Consider the following 21,156-nt stretch of genomic DNA (forward strand, 5'->3'; position numbering starts at 1 on the left):
ACTCCATGAGGACAGGGAATTTGTCTTTTGTCCCTTGCTGAATCCACAGTGCCTAGAACGGTGCCTGGCCCGTAGCAGAGGCTCAATAAATATTTATTAGATGACTAAATGAAATCTAGGTTATCCATAGTAGCACTTGAGCTTTTGAAAGTACAAATTTTATAACAGATGGTTTTTACATTAATGCTTGAAAGAGAAAGTGATACATTTTTGTATTTCCTATTTTAGGTAATATTTATCAGTTTAACAATTTATACATTTTCATCTGAGAACCCTCTGAGATGTAACTGTTATTATCCCATTTGATAGATGAGGATAATTGAGATTCAGACACATTAAGTTACTTGCTCAGGATAGCAAAGTTATTTAGAGTTGGGGTTGGGATTCAAATGCAGGTTTCCGATTATAATCAGATGTTCTTTTATACTTCTAGTATGAAAACAAAGCACAATTCCAATTATTTTATCTGCCATCAATAAGTTTTCATTTGAAGGTCACCTCAAAGTTGTTACTTTTATATATTTTCTTTGTGTCTGTAAGTTTTCTTTGTAAATATGATTTCTATCTGTCTTGCTTTACCACACAATTAAAAAAAAAGATAAATATAACAGACTTAGCAAAAAATTCTAACGAACAGAAGAATTTAACAGATATTTATTGATCACCTTCTATGAGCTGTGTATGTACGAGATGATGGTGTACAAAACAAAGTGAGGTAGACAGAAAAGTAAATAGGCAAATTTAATATATTGTAATAAGTGCTGTGTTTGGGGGTAAGGATGGTGAGCTTTAGGGGCACATTGGAGAGGTACTCGACCCAGAGAAAAGAAGAAATCCCAGGGCAATATCTCAGCTAAGAACTGAAGACGATGTAGGACTTGGCCCAGTAAGGTAGTGAAGGGAGATGGGGACAAGGAGCAGCCCAAGCAAAGAGAATATGTACCAAGATCTGAAGGCAGCACAGTTCATTCATGAGACTACACATATTTTAATAGAATATAATAACACTGAATTAACTACAAATTTAGAGTTCAATTTCTCTTCAGAGTTTGTCCTTGGATCAAGTCACTTCACCAGTTCCATTTCCAGTTCTTATCATCATGTGTAGCTGTAGTTATTATGTAATAATAATCATAATAATAACGGTAACTACCATTTATTGAACCTTTACTAAACGCCAAGCACATTTAATCATCACTTCAACCTGTGAGATGACTAATGTCATTATTCCTGTTTTACAGACAAGTCACCTGAGGCTTACAGAGGTTAAGTAAGCTAGGAAGCATCAGAACTGGGATTTGAACCAGACCTATCTAACTCCAAAGTGTAGGTAGTAAATGTTACATTGTAACATTAAAGAAGTCCTCTATTTTAAATCCCAGAAAGTTTTGTTATCATAATAATTTCTAATGCTCATCAGCATCAGAACAGGCACACCTTTACATCTCCGTTGGCTTTTTTCTTTAAAAAAGAGAAAAAAACTGTTGCAGAGAGCAGTGATTAGTCATGTGAGTATTTTCGTTTCTATTTTCCACCATAAATATAAGCTTTTTGAAAGTTCTTCAACATTAACATCACCTTTAGCTAAGTGCTGTTTTTCACCAGTATCACTTGAGTGCCCATTACAGTGACTGGCTCTGTTTTAAGAGCTTTGCATTCATGATGTTCTTAATCCTCACTCCTGGGAAATAGATATTATCCATGTTTTATAGGTGAGGAATCCAAAGCCCAGAGAAGTTAAGTAATTTTCTCAAAGTCACGTAACTGCTAAGAGATGAAGCCAGAATTTTTGTTTTTTTTTTAAAGATTGACACCTGAGCTAACAACTGTTGCTGATTTTCTTTTTTTTTTTTTCTGTTTTTTCTCCCCAAATCCCCCCAGTACATAGTTGCATATTTTTTTAGTTGTGGGTCCTTCTAGTTGTGGCATGTGGGACACTGCCTCAACATGGCCTGATGAGCGGTGCCATGTCAGCGCACAGGATCCCAACAGGCAAAAACCTGGAGCACACGAACTTAACCACTCGGCCACAGGGCCGGTCCCTGAAGCCAGAATTTGAAAACAGATCTACCTGATTCTAAGGCCAATGTTCATTCCATGTTACCTCAAGATAAAAGCCATCTTAAAATAAAGACTTAGAGACAAAGTTACGTTAAAACACAATATACAGTATTGTCCAACTAAAAGAGAGAAGACCATCCTAATTTATAAAGCACTTAATTTTCCCCCTCACACTCATATATTTATATGTATATATATAAACTCAAACCAGGCTAATGAAATAGTTGATTTACAAAGGAGAAACATTTTCAGTCAGTATATTAATTATATTTTCAAATAGCATTTTGCAACTTATTTCGTATATCTTTAACTGTCCTTCCACATAGCTAATGCACAACTGAGACAAATTTTCAATAGGAATATCAATTACACTTTCATATACTATTTTGTATATCATTTACTGTTCTACAAGATTTAAAGTAGCCCTATAGTTCTATTTAATGAATATACCATAATTTAATTAACTAGTTATTTATTGGAAGTAGTTTCAATTTTTAATATCATCTATACTATGATGAATATTTTTGTAGATAAATCTTTGCACCCATCCAATATCTTTGCGTTTTCAATTAATCTCTTTTTAAAGCACAACAAACTTCGCCCAAAAAATTGACTCTGGTAATGGCAATCTCACGCTGTGGCAAACAAGTGGAAAAATATTTTGCTGTAGGTGATCCTTTTAGCCATCTCTAATTTCCCTTTCAAGGTGACTGCCTACTTTGCCAATTTAGAGGTTAGTCTGCTTGGCACTCTAAAAGTTTGAGAACTAGGGCTGTTTCTAGGAAGCCTTATTTGTGACAAGTGAGGCTATCATACATAAGGGAAAGGAGAGGAGTGAACTGAAATAAATTTTGTCATAGAATCTTAAAGCTGAAAACGATTTAGGAGATTACTTTCTTCTCTGTCTTCCTAGAACAAGGCCCAGTACATAGTAGCCAAGAATGGCAAATAGTCTTCAGCTCCGTTACCATCTCTGATTGATTGGTGGTGACTGAAGGAGTAAAGTGTTAAGTGAAGTGTTAAGAAAGTTAAAGTCAATGAGAAGAGTACTATAATCAGTTAGCTGCCTTTTTGAAGGAGGAGAGAGAGGGGGTAACAACCCATGGGCCACAAGTTTGCCATCCCTCTAGTAAATGTGTGAATGAATAAATTGATCTAATATTAATAATATAAAATTGGTTTGCATTACCAAAATTTCTAGTCCAGGGGAATTTGAACCAAAGTTATTGTACTATTTTCTTAAGACTTTAAAAATTATTTATTTTTCAAATAGGTAATATATTCATATAATTAAATTTCAAAAGTCAGGAAAGGACATAAAGTGAAAAGTGTCCTGTCTTGCACCCATTTCCTTGTCTCCCGTATCTCCTCTTCACCAATGTTAACATAAGAGATTTTTAAAAACCTAGGCTTCGCTCACATCTTTGTAGAAATTAAATTAACATACTTTATTTGAAAAGGCTAAATCACTATCGTTTTCAAAGGCAAGTTGAGGCTATAAACAACACTAAATTTGAACAACTTGTTTCTAGTCAAAAAACAAAAGTATTATTTATTTTCATGAGCTAGACCAAGTTTATATTTTCAGTAACTAGATGAGACTATGTTGTCAATATCTTTTAATTACATTCAAGGTAAAGAGGAAAGGACGGAGAGCAAATCCCTGTGTGTGAAAGCACTTTATAACTAAAAGCCCTCCATAGATATTTTCAAAATTATGTTTAGAAATTGTATTTAATGTCACTATAGTTACAGTACAGCTTTCACAATTGAACTTGTATTTAAAGAATTTAATAAAATGATAGTCACTCATGCTTTTACTTTCAATTTCAGGCAACTCTCACTCAATTCCTCTTCATTTTACGTTTTGAGAATAATCTTTAAGTCTTTAAAGTAAATTTTGTAAAAGTATCAAAATTGGACAATTTTTTATTTCAAGCTTTAAGTCCTTAAAAATCCATAATCTATAATAAACATAGACTTAGTATTCTCTAGAAATAATCTAAACTTTCTGTTAACATATTTTGTGACAGCATGCAAGACGACAGCATGGAAGCTTCTACTTCCATTTCTCAGCTTCTGAGAGAGAGCTATTTAGCAGAAACTAGACATCGGGGAAACAATGAGAGGAGTCGAGCAGAACCTTCCTCCAACCCTTTCCATTTTGGCAGTCCTTCTGGAGCTGCCGAAGGAGGAGGCCAAGATGACCTTCCAGATCTTTCAGCCTTTCTGAGCCAAGAAGAATTGGATGAAAGTGTCAATCTGGCAAGATTGGCCATCAATCACGACCCTTTGGAGAAAGCAGATGAAGCTCAAATTAGAAAACATCTTTCTTCTGATCCGATGAAGCACTCACCAAAATCAAGTTTTGACCCTAACTTCTGCCAGGATAACTCTCGAAGTGCTACCAGCTCTAAAGAGAGCCCCCAGGAGACAAAAAGTCCGCAGTATAGTTCTGAAACCCAGTCCAAAAAAGTATTCTTAAATAAGGCTGCCGATTTCATTGAAGAGCTGTCCTCCCTTTTCAAAGCCCATAGCTCCAAAAGGATTAGACCTCGTGCCTGCAAAAACCACAAGAGTAAATTGGAATCTCAAAATAAAGTTATGCAGGAAAACAGCTCCAGTTTCTCAGATCTATCAGAAAGACGAGAAAGATCTTCTGTTCCCATCCCTATCCCTACAGATACTAGGGATAATGAAGTGAATCATGCTCTTGAGCAGCAGGAAGCGAAGAGGCGAGAAGCTGAGCAGTCTGCCAGTGAGGCAGCTGGTGGAGACACCACCCCAGGGTCTTCACCTTCATCTTTGTATTATGAAGAGCCTCTGGGGCAACCTCCCCGGTTCACTCAAAAGTTACGGAGCAGAGAAGTTCCAGAAGGAACCAGAGTACAGTTGGATTGCATAGTGGTAGGAATTCCACCACCTCAAGTAAGGTAAAATTGTCCCATTAGTGTCGTTCGGTAATTGCTTTCCATCTACCATGATCTCCCCAAGTTTACCTTTTAAGTATGTGGTGTCAAAAATTGTATATTCCCTTTGAGAAAAACAGTCAGAGTTTAAAGCAGCACTGTCCAACAGAAATATACTATTATCCATATGTACTATTTAAAATTTTCCGATAACCACATTTTTGAAAGTAAAAAGAACGGGGTGAATTCAATTTTTAAAATATATATTATTTAACCAATATATTAAAAATATTATCATTTCAACATGTAATCAATATAAAAATTATTAATAAGATAGTTTACATTCTATTTTGCATACCAGGGCTTCAAAATCCAGTGTGAATTCTATATGTACAGCACATTCCAGTTGCATGCTAAATTTTCCTAGGAAATACTTAATTTGCATTTAGATTTCAAAAGATTTATAGTTGAAAAAGTAGATTGACATACCCAAGTTGTTCCAAAGGTACTTAAAAATTTTGTAGTAACTGAGCTGGGTATCAGTTTTTAAATTTAATTTCATTAAAATTAAATATAATTTAAAATTCAGTTCCTCAGTTGCACAGTTCCTCAGTAGCCACATTTCAAGTGCCCAGTGCCACGTGTGGCTAATGACTATGGTATTAGCACAGATCTACAGCTTGTAGTTTAAAAAAAAGAAAATATTTATGATTTTATTCAATGAATACCTGGGGTATATTTTTAATTTTAGAGAAAGCAAAATAATAGAATACAGGCTGATAGAAATGAAAATAGAATAAGGCTGTGACTAAGGTCAACTTAAAGCTTCATTTTACATGTATTTATTGTAAACTTCTTGAGATTCATTTAATGAACACTATTCTCTCTAATGCTCAAGTCTTCCCCTAATGTGACTGTTGAGTAGAGTGGATATTCATCTTTTCTGTGCCTACCAGTCAGCTTTTCTGTGAAGCTTCAAGCCTCCTCATTTGCATAGGCTACACCTAATTTTGTGTTCTAATGTTATTTTATTTTTTTAAGGGGCCCTTCCACATTTATGAGATTTAGGCCCCACAAAACCTGGATACAGCCTTAGCCTCAGAGTGACATTTGCTACTTCTAATATTATAATGTAATAATATGTGAATAATGTGCATGAAGTGTATTACTTTCGTAGAGAATAACTGGTATTTAGAGTCCCATAAGAGTTACTTTTCAGGTCTGACCTGGTGGCACAGCCGTTAAGTTCACATCTTCTGCTTCAGTGACCTGGGGATTGCTGATTCCTGGGTGTGGACCTATGTACTGTTTGTCAAGCCATGCTGTGGCAGGCGTCCCACATATAAAGTAGAGGAGGATGGGCACGGATGTTACCTCAGGGCTAATCGTCCTCAAAAAAAAAAAAAACAAACCTGACTAAACATGAGTTACTTTTCCTCCCTAACCACCTAATTACTACTAGAATATGACTTCATTACTATTTAACATTTACTCTAGGTATGTAAGCAGAGCCTCATCTTTTTCTTACAGAATGTTCATATTATTGGACTGTAATGGTATTCATAATATTGTAATTTATATATGCATATTGATTCAATGGATTCTAATCCAAAAACATATTCACATATTGAATTTTGCTTTTCAAAGGCAATATAAAATATTATTTCTACAATGGCATATACATTTTACTATCTGTTTATCCCAATGACCTCCATGAGGGCAAGGGTTCTGTCATTTTACCTTTCTATCTTGAACACCAAGCACAGCTTCTGGCCCATAGTAGTCACTAAGAAACACTGAGTAAATTAATGCATAAAGAAACAAGAAACTCAACTTAGATTTAAATCAGGAGTGAGAGAGTTGGCCTAAGATATGGTAAAGAGTTGGAACTGAACAATCCAGGGCAGTGTCTACCTTTCAACACTAAGGATGCCTGATGACACTTCCTGAGACTCTGGTCAGTAATTCTGATGAGACGTAATCACAGCACGGTAATGAGTAGCACTCAGTGGCATCTGGTCAGTCTAAGTAAGCTGGTGAGCACTCAAGTTGTGGTACATACGTGACTTACTTAGAGTAGCCTTGTCCAACTCACTAATTTCTGGACATAGATTGGGCCAAACAAAATTAGACCAGATCATTCAGGATTCATTCTCCCTGTTTCTTGACCTCAACAATCTCAAATACAAAAAAGAATTTAGTGCTGCCGTCAGAAAAATCAGCCAGGAAGAGCTGTAAGATACCCATTCCCCCCAAAAAACAAAGTAATCTGGTAGTCACTCAAAAACTACTGAGTCAACCAAATATAAATTTACAAATTTGAAAGTGAAAAAATGTGTATAGCTTCCATGCAGCCACACTAATTTTACCTGGGAAGAATTTCTTTACTGATAGAATTCATGCCTGTATCCCAACCACTAGTTTGGTGCCAAGAAATTAGCAGTATTTACTAAATATTTTCTGAGTTAATAGTACTTAATTTCATGACTACAGTTATATTAAGAAAAAATTTGGAATTTTCCAGGTAGACTATTAGCTGTCGTTTTTCCAAGCACAGAATTCACACAACTCTAATCAGAAAGGAAATATTTACTTAGTTTTACTGTGAGCTTAATGCAGTGACAGAGACAATATAAATATAAGATGTGTCCCTGCCCTTCAAGGAGCTTACAATTCAATTGAGGAAAATTTCCTAATTTTTATAGTACAAACCATAAGAGCTATCAAGCTTTAGAGAAGGGATGGAGAACTAGAAAGGTCAAAGAAGGCTTCAGATACATGCGGGGGTTTAGTTGAACCTTCAAGATTGAGAAGGATTTATATAGAAATTTACTCATTTATTCATTCATTCATTCAACAAATACCTACTGAGTTACTAAAGTGACTCACCAGGAGTACAAAGCAATTGTGAGCTATTGGAGTCAGGGACGTTGTTTTGAAACCAAGTCTAAAACTATTCTGAAAGGATAGCTGACAATCTAACAGAGCAATCAGACAGACACATAATCGAAACATTGCAATATTGTGTAATAAGGGCTACAGCAGAAGTATGTATAGGATGCAATGGCGGCTCAAAGGAAGACGTGATTTCTTTGCCTGAAGTGCAGGATAGAGGAAGCATTAACACAGGAGATGCCTCTTTAATTTGAGGAGACCAATGGTGGATGAAGAAAGCAAGCACAAAGGCCCAGAGACAAGTGTTTTCAGGGAACTGCAAGTAGTTGGCTATATGAAGAACACGGGGCACCAGATGAGCAAAGATGAGAGAAAAGACTGAAGAAGTAGGTAGAGGGATGGGTCCTTTTTGGCCAGGTCAACTCAATATGTTTATATAAAGGCACAGATGCTGGAATAGTAATATTTCTATCTGACAGGAAGGAGACTGACCTAATTTGAAAGGAGAGTAGAGCCAGATGATTTTGAAGAGCCTTGAAAGCAAAGCAGAATAGTTCAAACTTGGTTTCAAAACCAACTAGAAACCACTTAAGATTGTGGGTAGGGAGAGATGACGATGAAAGGAAGCATGTATGTGGAATTGGTCTGGAATAATGACTCAGACTCGAAAAGAAAGGAGCCATGAGGCCATTTATGAAGCTGTGGAAGGTATCCCAGGCATCAGTTCTCTGATCAGACTGTGGTGGGGGCTGTGGAAAGGCAGAGAAAAGAAGTGAGGGAGTAATATTTAGAAAAAAAGAAGTCAAGCCGAACTTGGTGACTGACTAGATAAGGAGGATGAGTAAAAAATTTACTCCACAAGTTTGAAGCTGGGAACCTGAGAAAACAATGGGGTCACTGGCAAGGACTGAGAAAGTGGAAGAGGTGACTGATTTATGGAGGTTGATGGTTTGAGTCTGAAAAAATGGAGGGACCATATCCAATAGGCTGACTGAAGGTCAAACGAGAGGGTAGTGGAACTGGAGACATTCCAAGGAATGACCTGGACATGGGGAAGTCTGGACACAATATCTTTGTAATTACAAAGAGACTATATTTACAGGTAACAATTGGAGCTAACTTCCAGTAGTGCTAGATTGGCAGTAGTATTTTCCAACCTTCTTTTAGTGGTAACTCCTCCTCCCATTTTTCTCCCCACAATAAATCTGATATATGTTACCCCAATGTATACTTTACATATACATTTTTTAAAAATAAAATTAGTGTTTTGGGGATTAAAGAGAGTTGGGATGGAGGGAGCCTGCAGCCCTACCTGCTTGCTCACCACTGAAACTCCTAAGGCACCTGTATAGAACCCCAGAGTGCAGATTTTGATTCAAAGGATTCCTTTGAAAATGCATTAAAATAGTAATGAGACATTTTGGTTTGCCATATAGGAACACCACAGTCAATAAGAAAATTATCCTTTTTGCAATTTTTGCAAGAAAAATGATAAGTATACCTGGCAACTGAAATTTAACCTTGTATCTCTGCTCCTGAGTGCGATCAGTATTTGATTCATGTTCTTGTAACCCTAGTTCAGCAAATTGAAAAATCATTTTTGCATGTATTTGTTGATTTCCAAGTTTTGGGGTAGAAATTGTTTTGTAGGTTGGCACCAGTATTTTTGAAAGCTTGTTTATCTCGGACATAGCTTCATTGGAGGAGTTGCCTTAGAAAATGAAATACGTTCATGCATTACCCACAGATGAAAGAGTCTGCAGGAATTCACAGCAAATGGCCGTGATCCCTTTTTGTATCCTGACTCCAAATTCTTTTCCCCGGAATGTACATCTGGGTCACATTAAGTACGTTTGCTTGTACACAACCTTCTGAAGCAGGACAAATTTACCTTTTATAGATGTCAATGCCTGCTTTGGCTGTTAACTTTTGCTATTGCGACCTCGGGACATTTGCCTGTGAGTGGTGTGCTGAGGAGATAAAAAGGAAATAAATTATTTATAAAGGTGAAGGATATTTTAAATGGTATAGGGGAATTTAAAAAATATTATTATAAATAATTATATATGATATATAATGTGAAATACAAATATTTTTAAATATTATGTTATTTAGAGGCTTTTTCTTATACCTTTTGGGAAAAATCTAGACATCATTATTCATTCATTCATCCAACAAATGTTAAGTGCCTGTTACGTGCCATGAACTGTTATAGGCACTAAGATTAAAGCATTGAACAAAAAAAATTCCCTGCCTTCCAGAAGCTTAGAGTCTAGTAAGGAACACAGACAATAAACAAAAATTCCACAAATGATTAGATAATTACAATTGTGATAAATGTTATAAAGGAGGGTGCATATGGCAAAAGGACCAACCTTTGCTAGTAGGTTGGGGAAGGTTTTCCTGAAAAGTGATACATAAGCTGAGACATAAAAGTTGACTAGAGTTAGCCCAGCAAAGCGAGGTTTGGGGAAAAGTGTTGCAGGATGAGAGAATAGCAAATTTGAAGCCCTCGAGGCAGCAAGACAGTTGTTGACTTTAAGGAACTGAAGGAAATGATGCCACCAGAACATAAATAGTGAGGAGGAAATGGTTTGAGATAAATCCAGAGAGTGGGGCAGATGCTAGATTTTGAGAGCCTCCTAGCAAAGGCTCCTCAAAGGGGATCCCTGGACCAGCAGGTCAGCATCACCTGGAACCTTGGTGGATATGCACATTTACAGGTTCTGCCTTGACCCTACTGAATCAGGATCTCTGGGGGTGAGGCCCAGACACCTGTGTTTTAACAAACTGCTGTTTGTTTCTGTGCTGAGAACATTTGCAATTTCTTCACAGACCTCTTCACCTGGAGGGACTGTCCTCTGTCTTGTTCCTTGACTCAGATGTTGCAATCTCTAGTTAATATATTAGCATCTGCTCCTCAGTCTTTATTCCAAGCACATGCCTCACAGACTCTAGCAGGTAGTATTTTGGGGTGGGATCTGTTTTGCGATGGAGAACCAGGCTAATCTCTGTGGTATCCACTTGGCCCATGGGAAAACCCACATCTTCACCCTTGCAAACCTTGGAAATGTAGGCTGCTTCCACTGAAGTTCTCTCTCCTGTTCTTCCCTCTTAAGAGGGTAATGCTAAATATCCTTTTACCTTAAAAGTTTTTGAGGCAAGTGTTGGGTATAATTCTCTGTACCCCCACAAACTCCAGAGGCTACAAGTCAAGCTCTCCAAGGGGCTCAATAGAAGTCCCTGTCATTTGCCTGCCAATCTTCCTTAATCAGTCTCTCAACCTCCCCATATATACTCCCACAGGGGACAAGGATCACCAGACTGAATTGTTTTTTAGATATGTTTTGAATAGATACTGAAAAATATTTATAAATATATGTATGGTATTAGAATAATAGCACAAACATTTTACCCATATTACCATTATTTTTAAGTCTAGTGTCTTCTTGATCCTGTCCCTTCTTCCCCACTCAAAGGAAACCATTAGCTCAAATCTTGTTTTCTCTCCAAATTTTTCTTGACAGTTTTTCTTCAGAGTTTAACAACATATTCTTATGTTGCTAAACAATATTGGTACAGAAATATTTACAGGTGAAATGACACAAAGTCCTGGATTTACATTAAAATAATTCAAGATGGGGAGAAGGGAAAAATATAGAAGAAACACATGTGCCGTTTGTTGAAGCTAAGTGACGTGTGCATGAGGGTTCATGATACAATGTCTCTACCTTGCGTATGTTTGAGAGTTTTCATAATAAAAAGTTTAAGAAATATATTAGCAAATTTTACATTTTAAAACTTTACAAACGTGAAATCATAATGTATATATTATTCTGCTACTTGAATTTTTCTCTAGAAAGTATATCCATGATGTTGTGTGTAACTCTAGTTTACTCATTTTTGTTGCTATATAGTATTTTACTTAAAGCTAGTGGATTGTATTATTGATATACATTTGGGTTGTTTCCAGTTTTTTCTCCAATATGAACAATGTTATTATAAACGTTTTAATATATTCTCCTGGTGTGTGAGTGTGTCTAGGCATGGAATTGCTGGCAGAGTACGTGCAACTTCACCTATAATAATGCCAAATTATTTTCCAAAGAAATTGTTTCAATTTACATTCTCATCAACATTCTATAAGAGTTCTGGTTGTTCTATATTATTGCCAATATGGATATTATCAGACTTTTTAATTTTTGCCAATCTGATGAGTATGAAGTGTTATCTCATTGTGATTTGAATTTTCATTTCCATAGTTACTAATGAGGTTGAGAATTTTTAAAAATATGTTTATTGACCATTCAGCTTTCATCTCCCATGAAGGCCTGTTTACATCTTTCACTCACTTTTCTATCAGTTTGTTTGTTCTTTTCTTACTGATTTGTAAGACTTTTAAAAATATGATTAGGATACTGATCACATGACTTGTGTTATAAAAATATCTTCTCCCAGTTTGACTTGTCTTTTTTTCCCTATCGTACCTTTTGATAATTCGATATTTTTAAATTTAGTATCAAATTAAATTTTCCTTTATGGGTTTGGTCTCTATAGTTTATATCTAGCTTAAGAAATTTTTACTAACCTTGAAGTCATAAAAATATTCTTGAATATATTGTCTTCTAAAACTTTTATAATTTTACCTTTCATATTTGAGTTTTACTCCATTTGAGGTTGAGTTTTGTGTACGGTGTGGAGCAGAGAACGCATTTTAATTTTTTTAGATCGGATAACCAATTGTTTCCATTCTGGTTGATTGAAAAGTACATCTTTTCCCCACTGATGTGTAGTGCCAGCTCCGTCGTAAGTCGAAAATCCCATAAATGTTTGGATCTAGTTCTGGGCTTTCCATTCGTTTCCTATCGTTTATTACATTACATTAGAGTTTTCATAGTTCTTGATTTCTAGCTTTTTCATTTTAAGGACTTTTGGCTCTTTTGGCCTTTTGCTCTGCTATATAAATTTCAGAATCATCTTATCAAATTACCAAAAATTTTTTAGAACTTATTAAGATTTTTGGAATTGCATTGAATCTGTAGATTGATTTAGGGAGAATTTGATGTCTTTAAAATGTTGAACCTTCATATTCAGTTTCACAGTGTATTTCTCCATCTATTTAGGTATTCTTTAATGTCTTTCAAAAAAGATTTGTAATTTTTTCTGAGTCTTACAAATCTTTGGTTAGATTTATTCACAGGTAACTCATTTTTTAGGCTATATAAATGATATTTTTTTAAAAATTAATTCTATGTTTGTTATATATAGACATGCAATTGACTTTCGTATATTGGTTTTCTAACCAACAACTTTACTACATTCATGAGAATTTATCTACAGATTTTTTGAGGTGTTCTTCCTTTCTAATCCCGTATCTTGTATTTCATTTTTCTTAGCTTATTGAGCTGGTTAAGCCCCTCTAGTACGATGTTGAATAGAAGTAGTGATACTGGGTACTCTAGTCTTGGTTGTGATTGTAAAAAGGATCCTTTCCATTTTACACCATTACGTAGGATTTTGTTGTAAGTTTCTTTTATTTGGGAAGATTAAGATTTTTAAAAATCATGAATGGATGTTGAATTTTATCAAATTTTTGAATATATAATTTTTTTACCTTTGCTCTGTTAATACAGTAAAGAATATTGATTTTTTTTTTTTGAGGAAGATTAGCCCTGAGTTAACTTCTGCCAATCCTCCTCTTTTTGCTGAGGAAGACTGGCCGTGAGCTAACATCCATGCCCATCTTCCTCTACTTTATACGTGGGACACCTACGACAGCATGGTTTTTGCCAAGTGGTGCCATGTCTGCACCCAGATCCAAACCGGTGAATCCCACACCACCGAGAAGCAGAACGTGCAAACTTAACCGCTGTGGCACTGGGCCAGCCCCAAGAATAAATCAATATAGTGTTAAGCCAAACTTGAATTCTTGGGATAAACAAAATCAACATCATCAAAGTGGCTCCATATCGAACAAACAGAAAAATTTATTCTGAAAGAAAACTTAGCACAGCAAACAGAAGAAAGGAGGAAATTATATCTTAAAATATATAACATTGGAAAGGTTCAGGTACACTGCATCAATGACAACAAAACTAGAAAATTCAATACATTCATTTGTTCATTCATTCAATAAAAATTTATTTGCACTCACCATGCATCAGGAAATATTCCAGCCACTTGGGATTCATCAGTAAATAAAGCAAAATTTCCTGCCATATTCTATTCTAGATGAGGAGGAAATAGACAATAAACAGTGAATTTAGTAAATAAGTAAATTGTGTAGTAATATAGTAGTAAGTACTATGAGCAAAAGAAAAGGTAAGAATTCTAGAAGGAGACAATAAAAAGTTTCCAGTCAGCCCTGCCTAAAATAATTTAGTCCTTTAAAAAATTATTTTAGGGATTTTTTTTTTTTAAGATTGGCACCTGAGCTAACATCTGTTGCCAGTCTTTCTTTTTTTCTTTCCTCTAAAGCCACCCAGCACATAGCTGTATATTCTAGTTGTGAGTGCCTCTGGCTGTGCTATGTGAGACACCACCCCAGCATGGCCCGATAAGCTGTGCCATGCCTGCACCCAGGATCTGAACCTGCAAAACCCCGGGCGCCAAAGGAGAGCGCACGAACCCAACCACTTGGCCATGGGACCAGCCCCTTTTAAGGATTGTTTTGATCCTCATGTTTATTCATACTTGCTTTTATAATGTCTAAAGTTGGCTATGTGGTAAGGGGTGGTCTTGATGTCTTGATATTAGCTAATTGCTTATTTATGCTTTCTTAAGTTACCAAGACGTCTCCACCTGGAAGAACTCAAAAAACTTTAATAAAATCTAAAGCATAGACATATCCTCCCCACTTGTACCCGGACACTTCCGTGAGTGGAATATAGCCACTGGACATGAAAAATTAAGTTTGTTAACTCAGTAGCAGTCAAACAGGACATACGAAACACTGAATTGTGCCATGAAAGCCAACACAACTTTTGAGTCCTGTTAAAAAATGTCTACTATTATCTTATTGTCCAAAATACTCCGGTTGCACTCTGTATATGGACAGTCGCTCTGATGCATGGAGAGACCTGAAGATGACAGTAAGCAAATATACTGCCTTTTGGCTGTTTCAAGTCTTAACACTCTTCACTTAAGAGATCAGGCATTGTTAGACCAAGCTCGTTAAAGAGAATTCAAGGAAAGTTCTTTTCCAGCCCCCAAGCCTTCTTGAAAAATGAAAAAGAAACAGGCTTGAGGCTATAATAATCCTAATTTGAATTCATTCATTTAACATCCATACAACAAACATTTTTTGGAGCAGCTACAATGTGCCATACACTGTGCTAGGAGCCAGATAAACAAGTGGTAAACAAAACAACATGATAATTTCTGCCCTGTGGTGTTTGTTTGTTGTTCAGGAAGGGAGAGAGATATTAAACAAATGAACCTACAAAGGGATATATAATTATAAGTGATATATAGGTTCTGTGAAGGAAACAAACAGGGTATGAGGAGGTAAATAATAAGAGGTGGGACAGGACATTAGAAGAGCTGGGTCAGGGTTAAAGACAGGCTCTGAGTAATCATTCTTTTAATGAGCGTTATTACTAGTGAGTCAGAATAACACATTCAAATTACATTTTGAAGTTGCTAATGTGCTAAAACAATGAGTCATAATATTTATCCAAGCCATATTTTAGATAAAATGGTAACCTAACAGCAGAATGGTAATATGCAGCCCAAAAGTCCAGTTAAATCTGAAAAGTGTGTCCCTTCAGTGTCTCCATTCCCTGGTTTGGTAGCTAGCCAGATTAGCAGAGCTGGCCAGCTAAACTTGGTGCAGTAAGGTGGGGTCCTTCTTTATCCTTTGGACCTGCCCCATTTCCCCAGATCACTGGCTCGTTTCTGCTGAGCCATGAATCACGCCTGGCACTCGCTGCCATTCTGTGTCATGGGGATTTGGCGTTCTAAAAACATGCAGCTGGTCAGGGCATTTCTATGAAAGCATTCCCTAACATGGATAGACGTTTGGGTAGACTATGTTTTTCTCCTTACCTTCAGAATTGTTCAGGATAGTTGGATAAATTTAAATACTCTTTTGGAAGGCAGCTTGGTGGGTGCGTTATTTCTGAGTGGTTTATTGTGTTCAAGTCAGAGTGACGGTTACTGATTGTTCTTTGGGGCTAGAAGCCATCCTGGCCATCTGAGTAAGGACACAAATGCTTCTGACAGAGAGTTTGGGCATTTGAATCATTCCACTTATCGCCTCTGGCTGTCCAATTGCTCATAGATGTTTCCACTCTCATTTTGGTAAGGAAGAGAAGCGTTATCTAAACGAGATAACCTTATAATGTTTATATAAGGGAAGGTATTTGTTTATTTGTTTTGAAATAGTTATTTATATTTGTTTTATCAAATTGATACAGGTACTTTGCTTAAAAGGTCAAATAATATTAAAGGATAGACCATTTTCAACACTTTTTTCAGTTTCCTATTTATTTACCTCTAGATTTCTAGATAAAATGCCAGTGGTTCTCAAAAATTTTGTTCTCAAGACCCCTTTACAGTCTTAAAAGTTATTGAGGCCCATAAGAAGTTTTGTCTATGTGAGTTACATCTATAATATTAGATATAATATCTAATATCTATCATATTAGAAATTAAAACTGAGAAATGTTTTGAATAGTTTTGTACTTATTAATTTTTAAATAACAATAAGAAACACACTAACATAAATAATTTTATGGAAAACAACTGTATTTTCAAAAAAAATTTTATTTTAAGATTGGCACCTCAGCTAATGTCTGTTGCCAATCTTCTTCTTTTTTTTTCCTTTCTTCTTCTCCCCAAAGCCCTCCAGCACATAGTTGTATATTCCAGTTGTAGGTCCTTCTAGTCCTACATGGTACGCCACCTCAGCATGGCTTGATGAGCAGTACTGTCTGCACCCAGGATCCAAACCAGCAAAATCCTGGGCTGCTAAAGCAGAGTATGTGAACTTAACCACTCGGCCATAGGGCCGGCGCTCCCCCAAGTTTTTTAATGAGAAGAATGGCATTGTTTTACATTTTTTGCAAATGTCTTTAATGTTCAGCTTAATAGAAAACAACTAGAGTCTCATATTTGCTTCTGCATTTGGTTTGTTGTAATACATTGTTTGGATTGAAGTAATTTAAAAATTCTGGCCTTCCACAGATATGTAGGTGGAAATAAGAGAAATATTTTAATAGCCTTTTCAGATAACGTGGCTACTCTTGTTTGATACTACATCAAAATGCAACTCACAGTAGATTCTTAAAGCTTAGTTGCAATGTGAAGTATGAAACCATTCCGATGAACTTCTGTACTCTTCTACGCTAAAACTCTGTCTGTCTTGAACTTTGAATAGATCACATCGCACATTGGTCATTTGGAAAGTGAGTAATGCAGATCTACCAGATACTGACACATTTTATTATATAATCTTTTAAAAACCCACATTTGTTAATATCGTCACTGTTTTCATCAAGAAGTCTTTAGGTATTGGGAAGTCCTAAACTCACTGTGGAAATACAAGTTTTCCAAAACTCTAATTTTTCCTTGAAAGCTCAAATTTTTTCATTGGCAACAAATGTTATCAGTTATTTTTACTTGAAATGACAGGCTTACTTCCTTCATTTTGGAGAAAACATCTGCCGAATACCCAAGTCTAAATAACCATAATTTGTCAGTTGTTCTTTCACGTTAAAATATTCTTTCATGCATTAAGTGCCTAGTTCAACTCAAAAAAACCACAAGGGCTCTTCCATATCCAGTGGAAATGCTTTATGCTACTTCCCATTTCACCACTCAGAATGTTAAAAAGACATGGACTCAAAGTTGAGATTTAATAAAAGTCGTGATTTTTACTGCTTCATTAAGGACATCTTTAAGTGAACTGAATTTTTCAAAAAATGTTTTAGTTTTCCTTCTTCTCCCCAAAACCCCCACTACGTAGTTGTGTATTCTAGTTGTGAGTCCTTCTAGTTGTGGCAGGCAGGATGCTGCCTCACCATGGCCTGATGAGTGGTGCCATGGCTGCACCCAGGATCCAACACAGCAAAACCCTGGACCACCAAAGCGGAGCGTGCAAACTTAACCACTTAGCCACAGGGCTGGCCCCTGAATTTTTTTATTTTATCTGTGAGCGTGGTGGTGAAGAACATGACCACTAGTCAGTTTTGTGACCCTGCCTTAATTTGTGCTGCTAAAACACCAGCAATTTTACCCACTGTCACTTTTCACCATCGGTGTAAATGTCAACACAGTGAAAAGGCAAAGAATATCTTAGTATTATATGAAAGTAGTTTTGTCTTCACAGGAAGTGAACTATACTTCGAGAATTGCTTCAAAATGCTTACACCCTGTTGCTTGGTATGCTGATGTTAGCTATTTTCTATTGACTTCCTGTTCCAGAAGATGGGGTTTTAGCACTCCTCACTAAATGAGCACCTCCATTGTTCCTTCCTTCGTTGCCTCAATAAAATCATATCATACTGTTGTTTAAAAATATTTAATGTTTACCTTCTTGTTACTATATAAGTATTATTCACGGCCAAGCCCAGAAGGGTAAAATGAATGTTTTCTTGCTTGTGTAACTTTTTATTTTGACCTGGAGCTGATTACTGTCTTGTTTTCTCACGTGCTTAGTTCTGTGGTCCTATCACAAATATGTCTCAATTCTCCAATACATTTGTAAAATATCTACTAAATATTCTGTTTCATGCAATTAAGCCACCCGGCCCATCTGTTTTTCCCTAGGGAAGTCTCTCCTGAAGCCCTTCTTCCTCTTGCTCCAATATGGACCAGCTGTTATACATCTGGCAACTCAGCCTTCATCCTAGGACATCCTCTAAACTGCTCTGAAGAGAGGATGTGACCTGCTGTGGGGATCTAAATGCTCATTTTCCAAACTTGAAATTAGTTTCCCTGTTTTAAGCTCTGTGTATCCTCCCCCGTAGTGTGTCTCCACATCCCCGCACTTGTGTCTCCAAATCCTGAAACTTGCTGGGGTTCTGCCACAAAGACTGGCTTCTTTCACTGACACCCCCAAGTAGGCACTTGGTTTTCAGATTTTTCAACTCTCCTGACTCCTCAGTCTGCTTTCCACCTTCCGAAAGTTTTTGAGGTCTCAGGCTTGCTGTTGTCTCCCTACCTATTCTTTTTGTCCTTGTGCTTTTATACCATTTTAAAATTCCTTTGTTCTAATTTAAGAGGCATTTCAGGGGGGACGTAAAGGTTAACGCATGTGCTCAATATGTCATGTTTGACTGAACGCCCACTATTTGTTTTTGGAACCATACATGCTCTGAGGGTTTGTTCACACAAGCTCTTTGGGGTCTTGTTGAGATTTATGCTTTGGGAGATTTATGAACCCATTTAAGCAGCTGCACACACTGCTAGTGCCACATCAAATCAAAGACTGGCATAGAATTTGTTGAAGCGAATAACAAATACTCACAAAATATTAACAATCAATTCTTTCCATCATTCGGTCTTTCAACAAACCCAACACATATTTTCTACCTGTACCAGGGCACTGTTGTAGGTGCTAAGTTTATAGTGGTGAATAAGACTAAGGTCTTCTCGGGGCCGGCCCAGTGGCGCAGCAGTTAATTGTGCATGTTCCACTTCGGCGGCTTGGGTTTCGCTGGTTTGGATCCCAGGTGCGGACATGGCACTGCTTGGCAAAGCCATGCTATGGTAGGTGTCCCACATATAAAGTAGAGGAAGATGGGCACGGATGTTAGCTCAGGGTCAGTCTTCCTCAGCAAAAAGAGGAGGATTGGCAGCAGTTAGCTCAGGGCTAATCTTCCTCAAAAAAAAAAAAAAAAAAGACTAAGGTCTTCACATGGACTTTCAATCTATGGGGGGAGTAACAGTAACAAAGTAAACATGTATATAAGATAATTTCAGGTAGTAGTAAGTATTGTGAAGATAACAAAAGAGGGTAATGAGATAGAGTATCTGAGGATAAGGGGACTATATTCGGAAGAGGATCAGGGAAGACTCTCTCAGGAGGTCACATTTGAGCTGAGGCCTGACCGATGAAAAGGACCTATCTTTGTAAAGGTCTGGGGGAAGAAGATTTCAGGAAGCACAAAAATCCTAATGGAGGATAGCTAATGTGTTCACAGAATAGAAAGAAGACCAATGTGATTGGAACATAGTGAAAGAAGAGTGATGAGAGAAGGAGTCCAGAAGTCAGGGCTGGAAAGGCAGATTTGGATGTTATCCCAAATAGAGGCGATACTTGCAACTATGGGATGAGATAAGATGGCCAACAGAGAGAGTACAGAGAACTGTGCTAGGTACTGTGGACGCTACAGAGCATATAATGCGCAGTCCCTACCTTCAAAGAACTTACCAAAATCCAGCGAAATTGGTGAGACAAGACAAATTCTCAAAATAGAGAATAATAAAAGACAGCATATAATCAGGTCTTTCATGACATAGCACAGGTTTTCAAAAAGTGGAGTTAGAGAAAGTAACAATCATTGAGAATTGATGGTAAAAGGTACTTTGTGTAGGAGGTGATATCTGAGCCAAACTTTGATAAATGAGTTATATTTCCAGTAGCTAAAAGGCAGAGGAAAGGAATCTCATATGAAGAGGAAAACGTGAGCAGAGACTTGAATGTAGGGGTGAATATGACATATTTATGGAACAGTAGAGAAATGTTCGACTGTTGGGAAGTAGCTGAATAGATGAGTTTTCTTAAATGTGCTCCAGAATGCTGCTTTATAAATGATGGGAAAGAGGGATTAAAGCACTGAGTGGTTAAATCTGAAACTGCAAGAAAGATTAGCAATTGCCAAGACTGCTTAATTTTTGACATTGAATAGTCGTAACACCTCCCCACTTAATTACTTTTTATTACAATGTTGATTAATAATTATTATTTCAAAAAAGGAAAACAATATTTTATATTGTTACACTGAGACATCACACTCCTATCTGTCTTCATCAGTCTGCTTTCCCCTCATCCTCAATAGGTAGCCGCTTTTGATTTTCACTTCATTCTTTCCAGTTTTCTTTCTTTCTTGCAAATGCAAACAATATGAATAGACCTTATTTCTTGCCCCCTCTATTAGTTTTCTAGGGCTACGTAACAAAGTGCCACAAACTGGATGGCTTAAACAATAGAAATGCACCGTCTCACAGTTCTGGAGGCTGGAAGTCTGACATCAAAGTGGCAGCAGGGCCTTGCTCCCTCTGAGACTCTGGGCAGACTCCTTCCTTGCCTCTTCTAGCTTCTGGTGGTGGCTGTTAATGCTCGGCA

At 36.8% G+C, this 21,156-nt stretch overlaps 1 protein-coding gene across 3 annotated transcripts in view; it reads left to right on the forward strand.

Annotated features, from left to right (window-relative positions):
- Nucleotides 1-21,156, forward strand: part of MYPN (myopalladin) — a 98,064-nt gene that overhangs the window by 22,192 nt on the left and 54,716 nt on the right. The window contains exon 4 of one of the 3 annotated variants that reach the window (XM_014861825.3): nt 4,095-4,994. The exons of the other annotated variants lie outside the window; for them this stretch is intronic. Within the exon in view, the coding sequence (XP_014717311.1) occupies nt 4,096-4,994 (899 nt within the window). The 5' untranslated portion in view covers nt 4,095. The remainder of the gene's footprint in view (nt 1-4,094; nt 4,995-21,156) is intronic. 3 annotated transcript variants of the gene reach the window in all.

This window comes from Equus asinus, chromosome 2 (assembly GCF_041296235.1).
Source record: "Equus asinus isolate D_3611 breed Donkey chromosome 2, EquAss-T2T_v2, whole genome shotgun sequence".
NCBI lineage: Eukaryota > Metazoa > Chordata > Mammalia > Perissodactyla > Equidae > Equus > Equus asinus.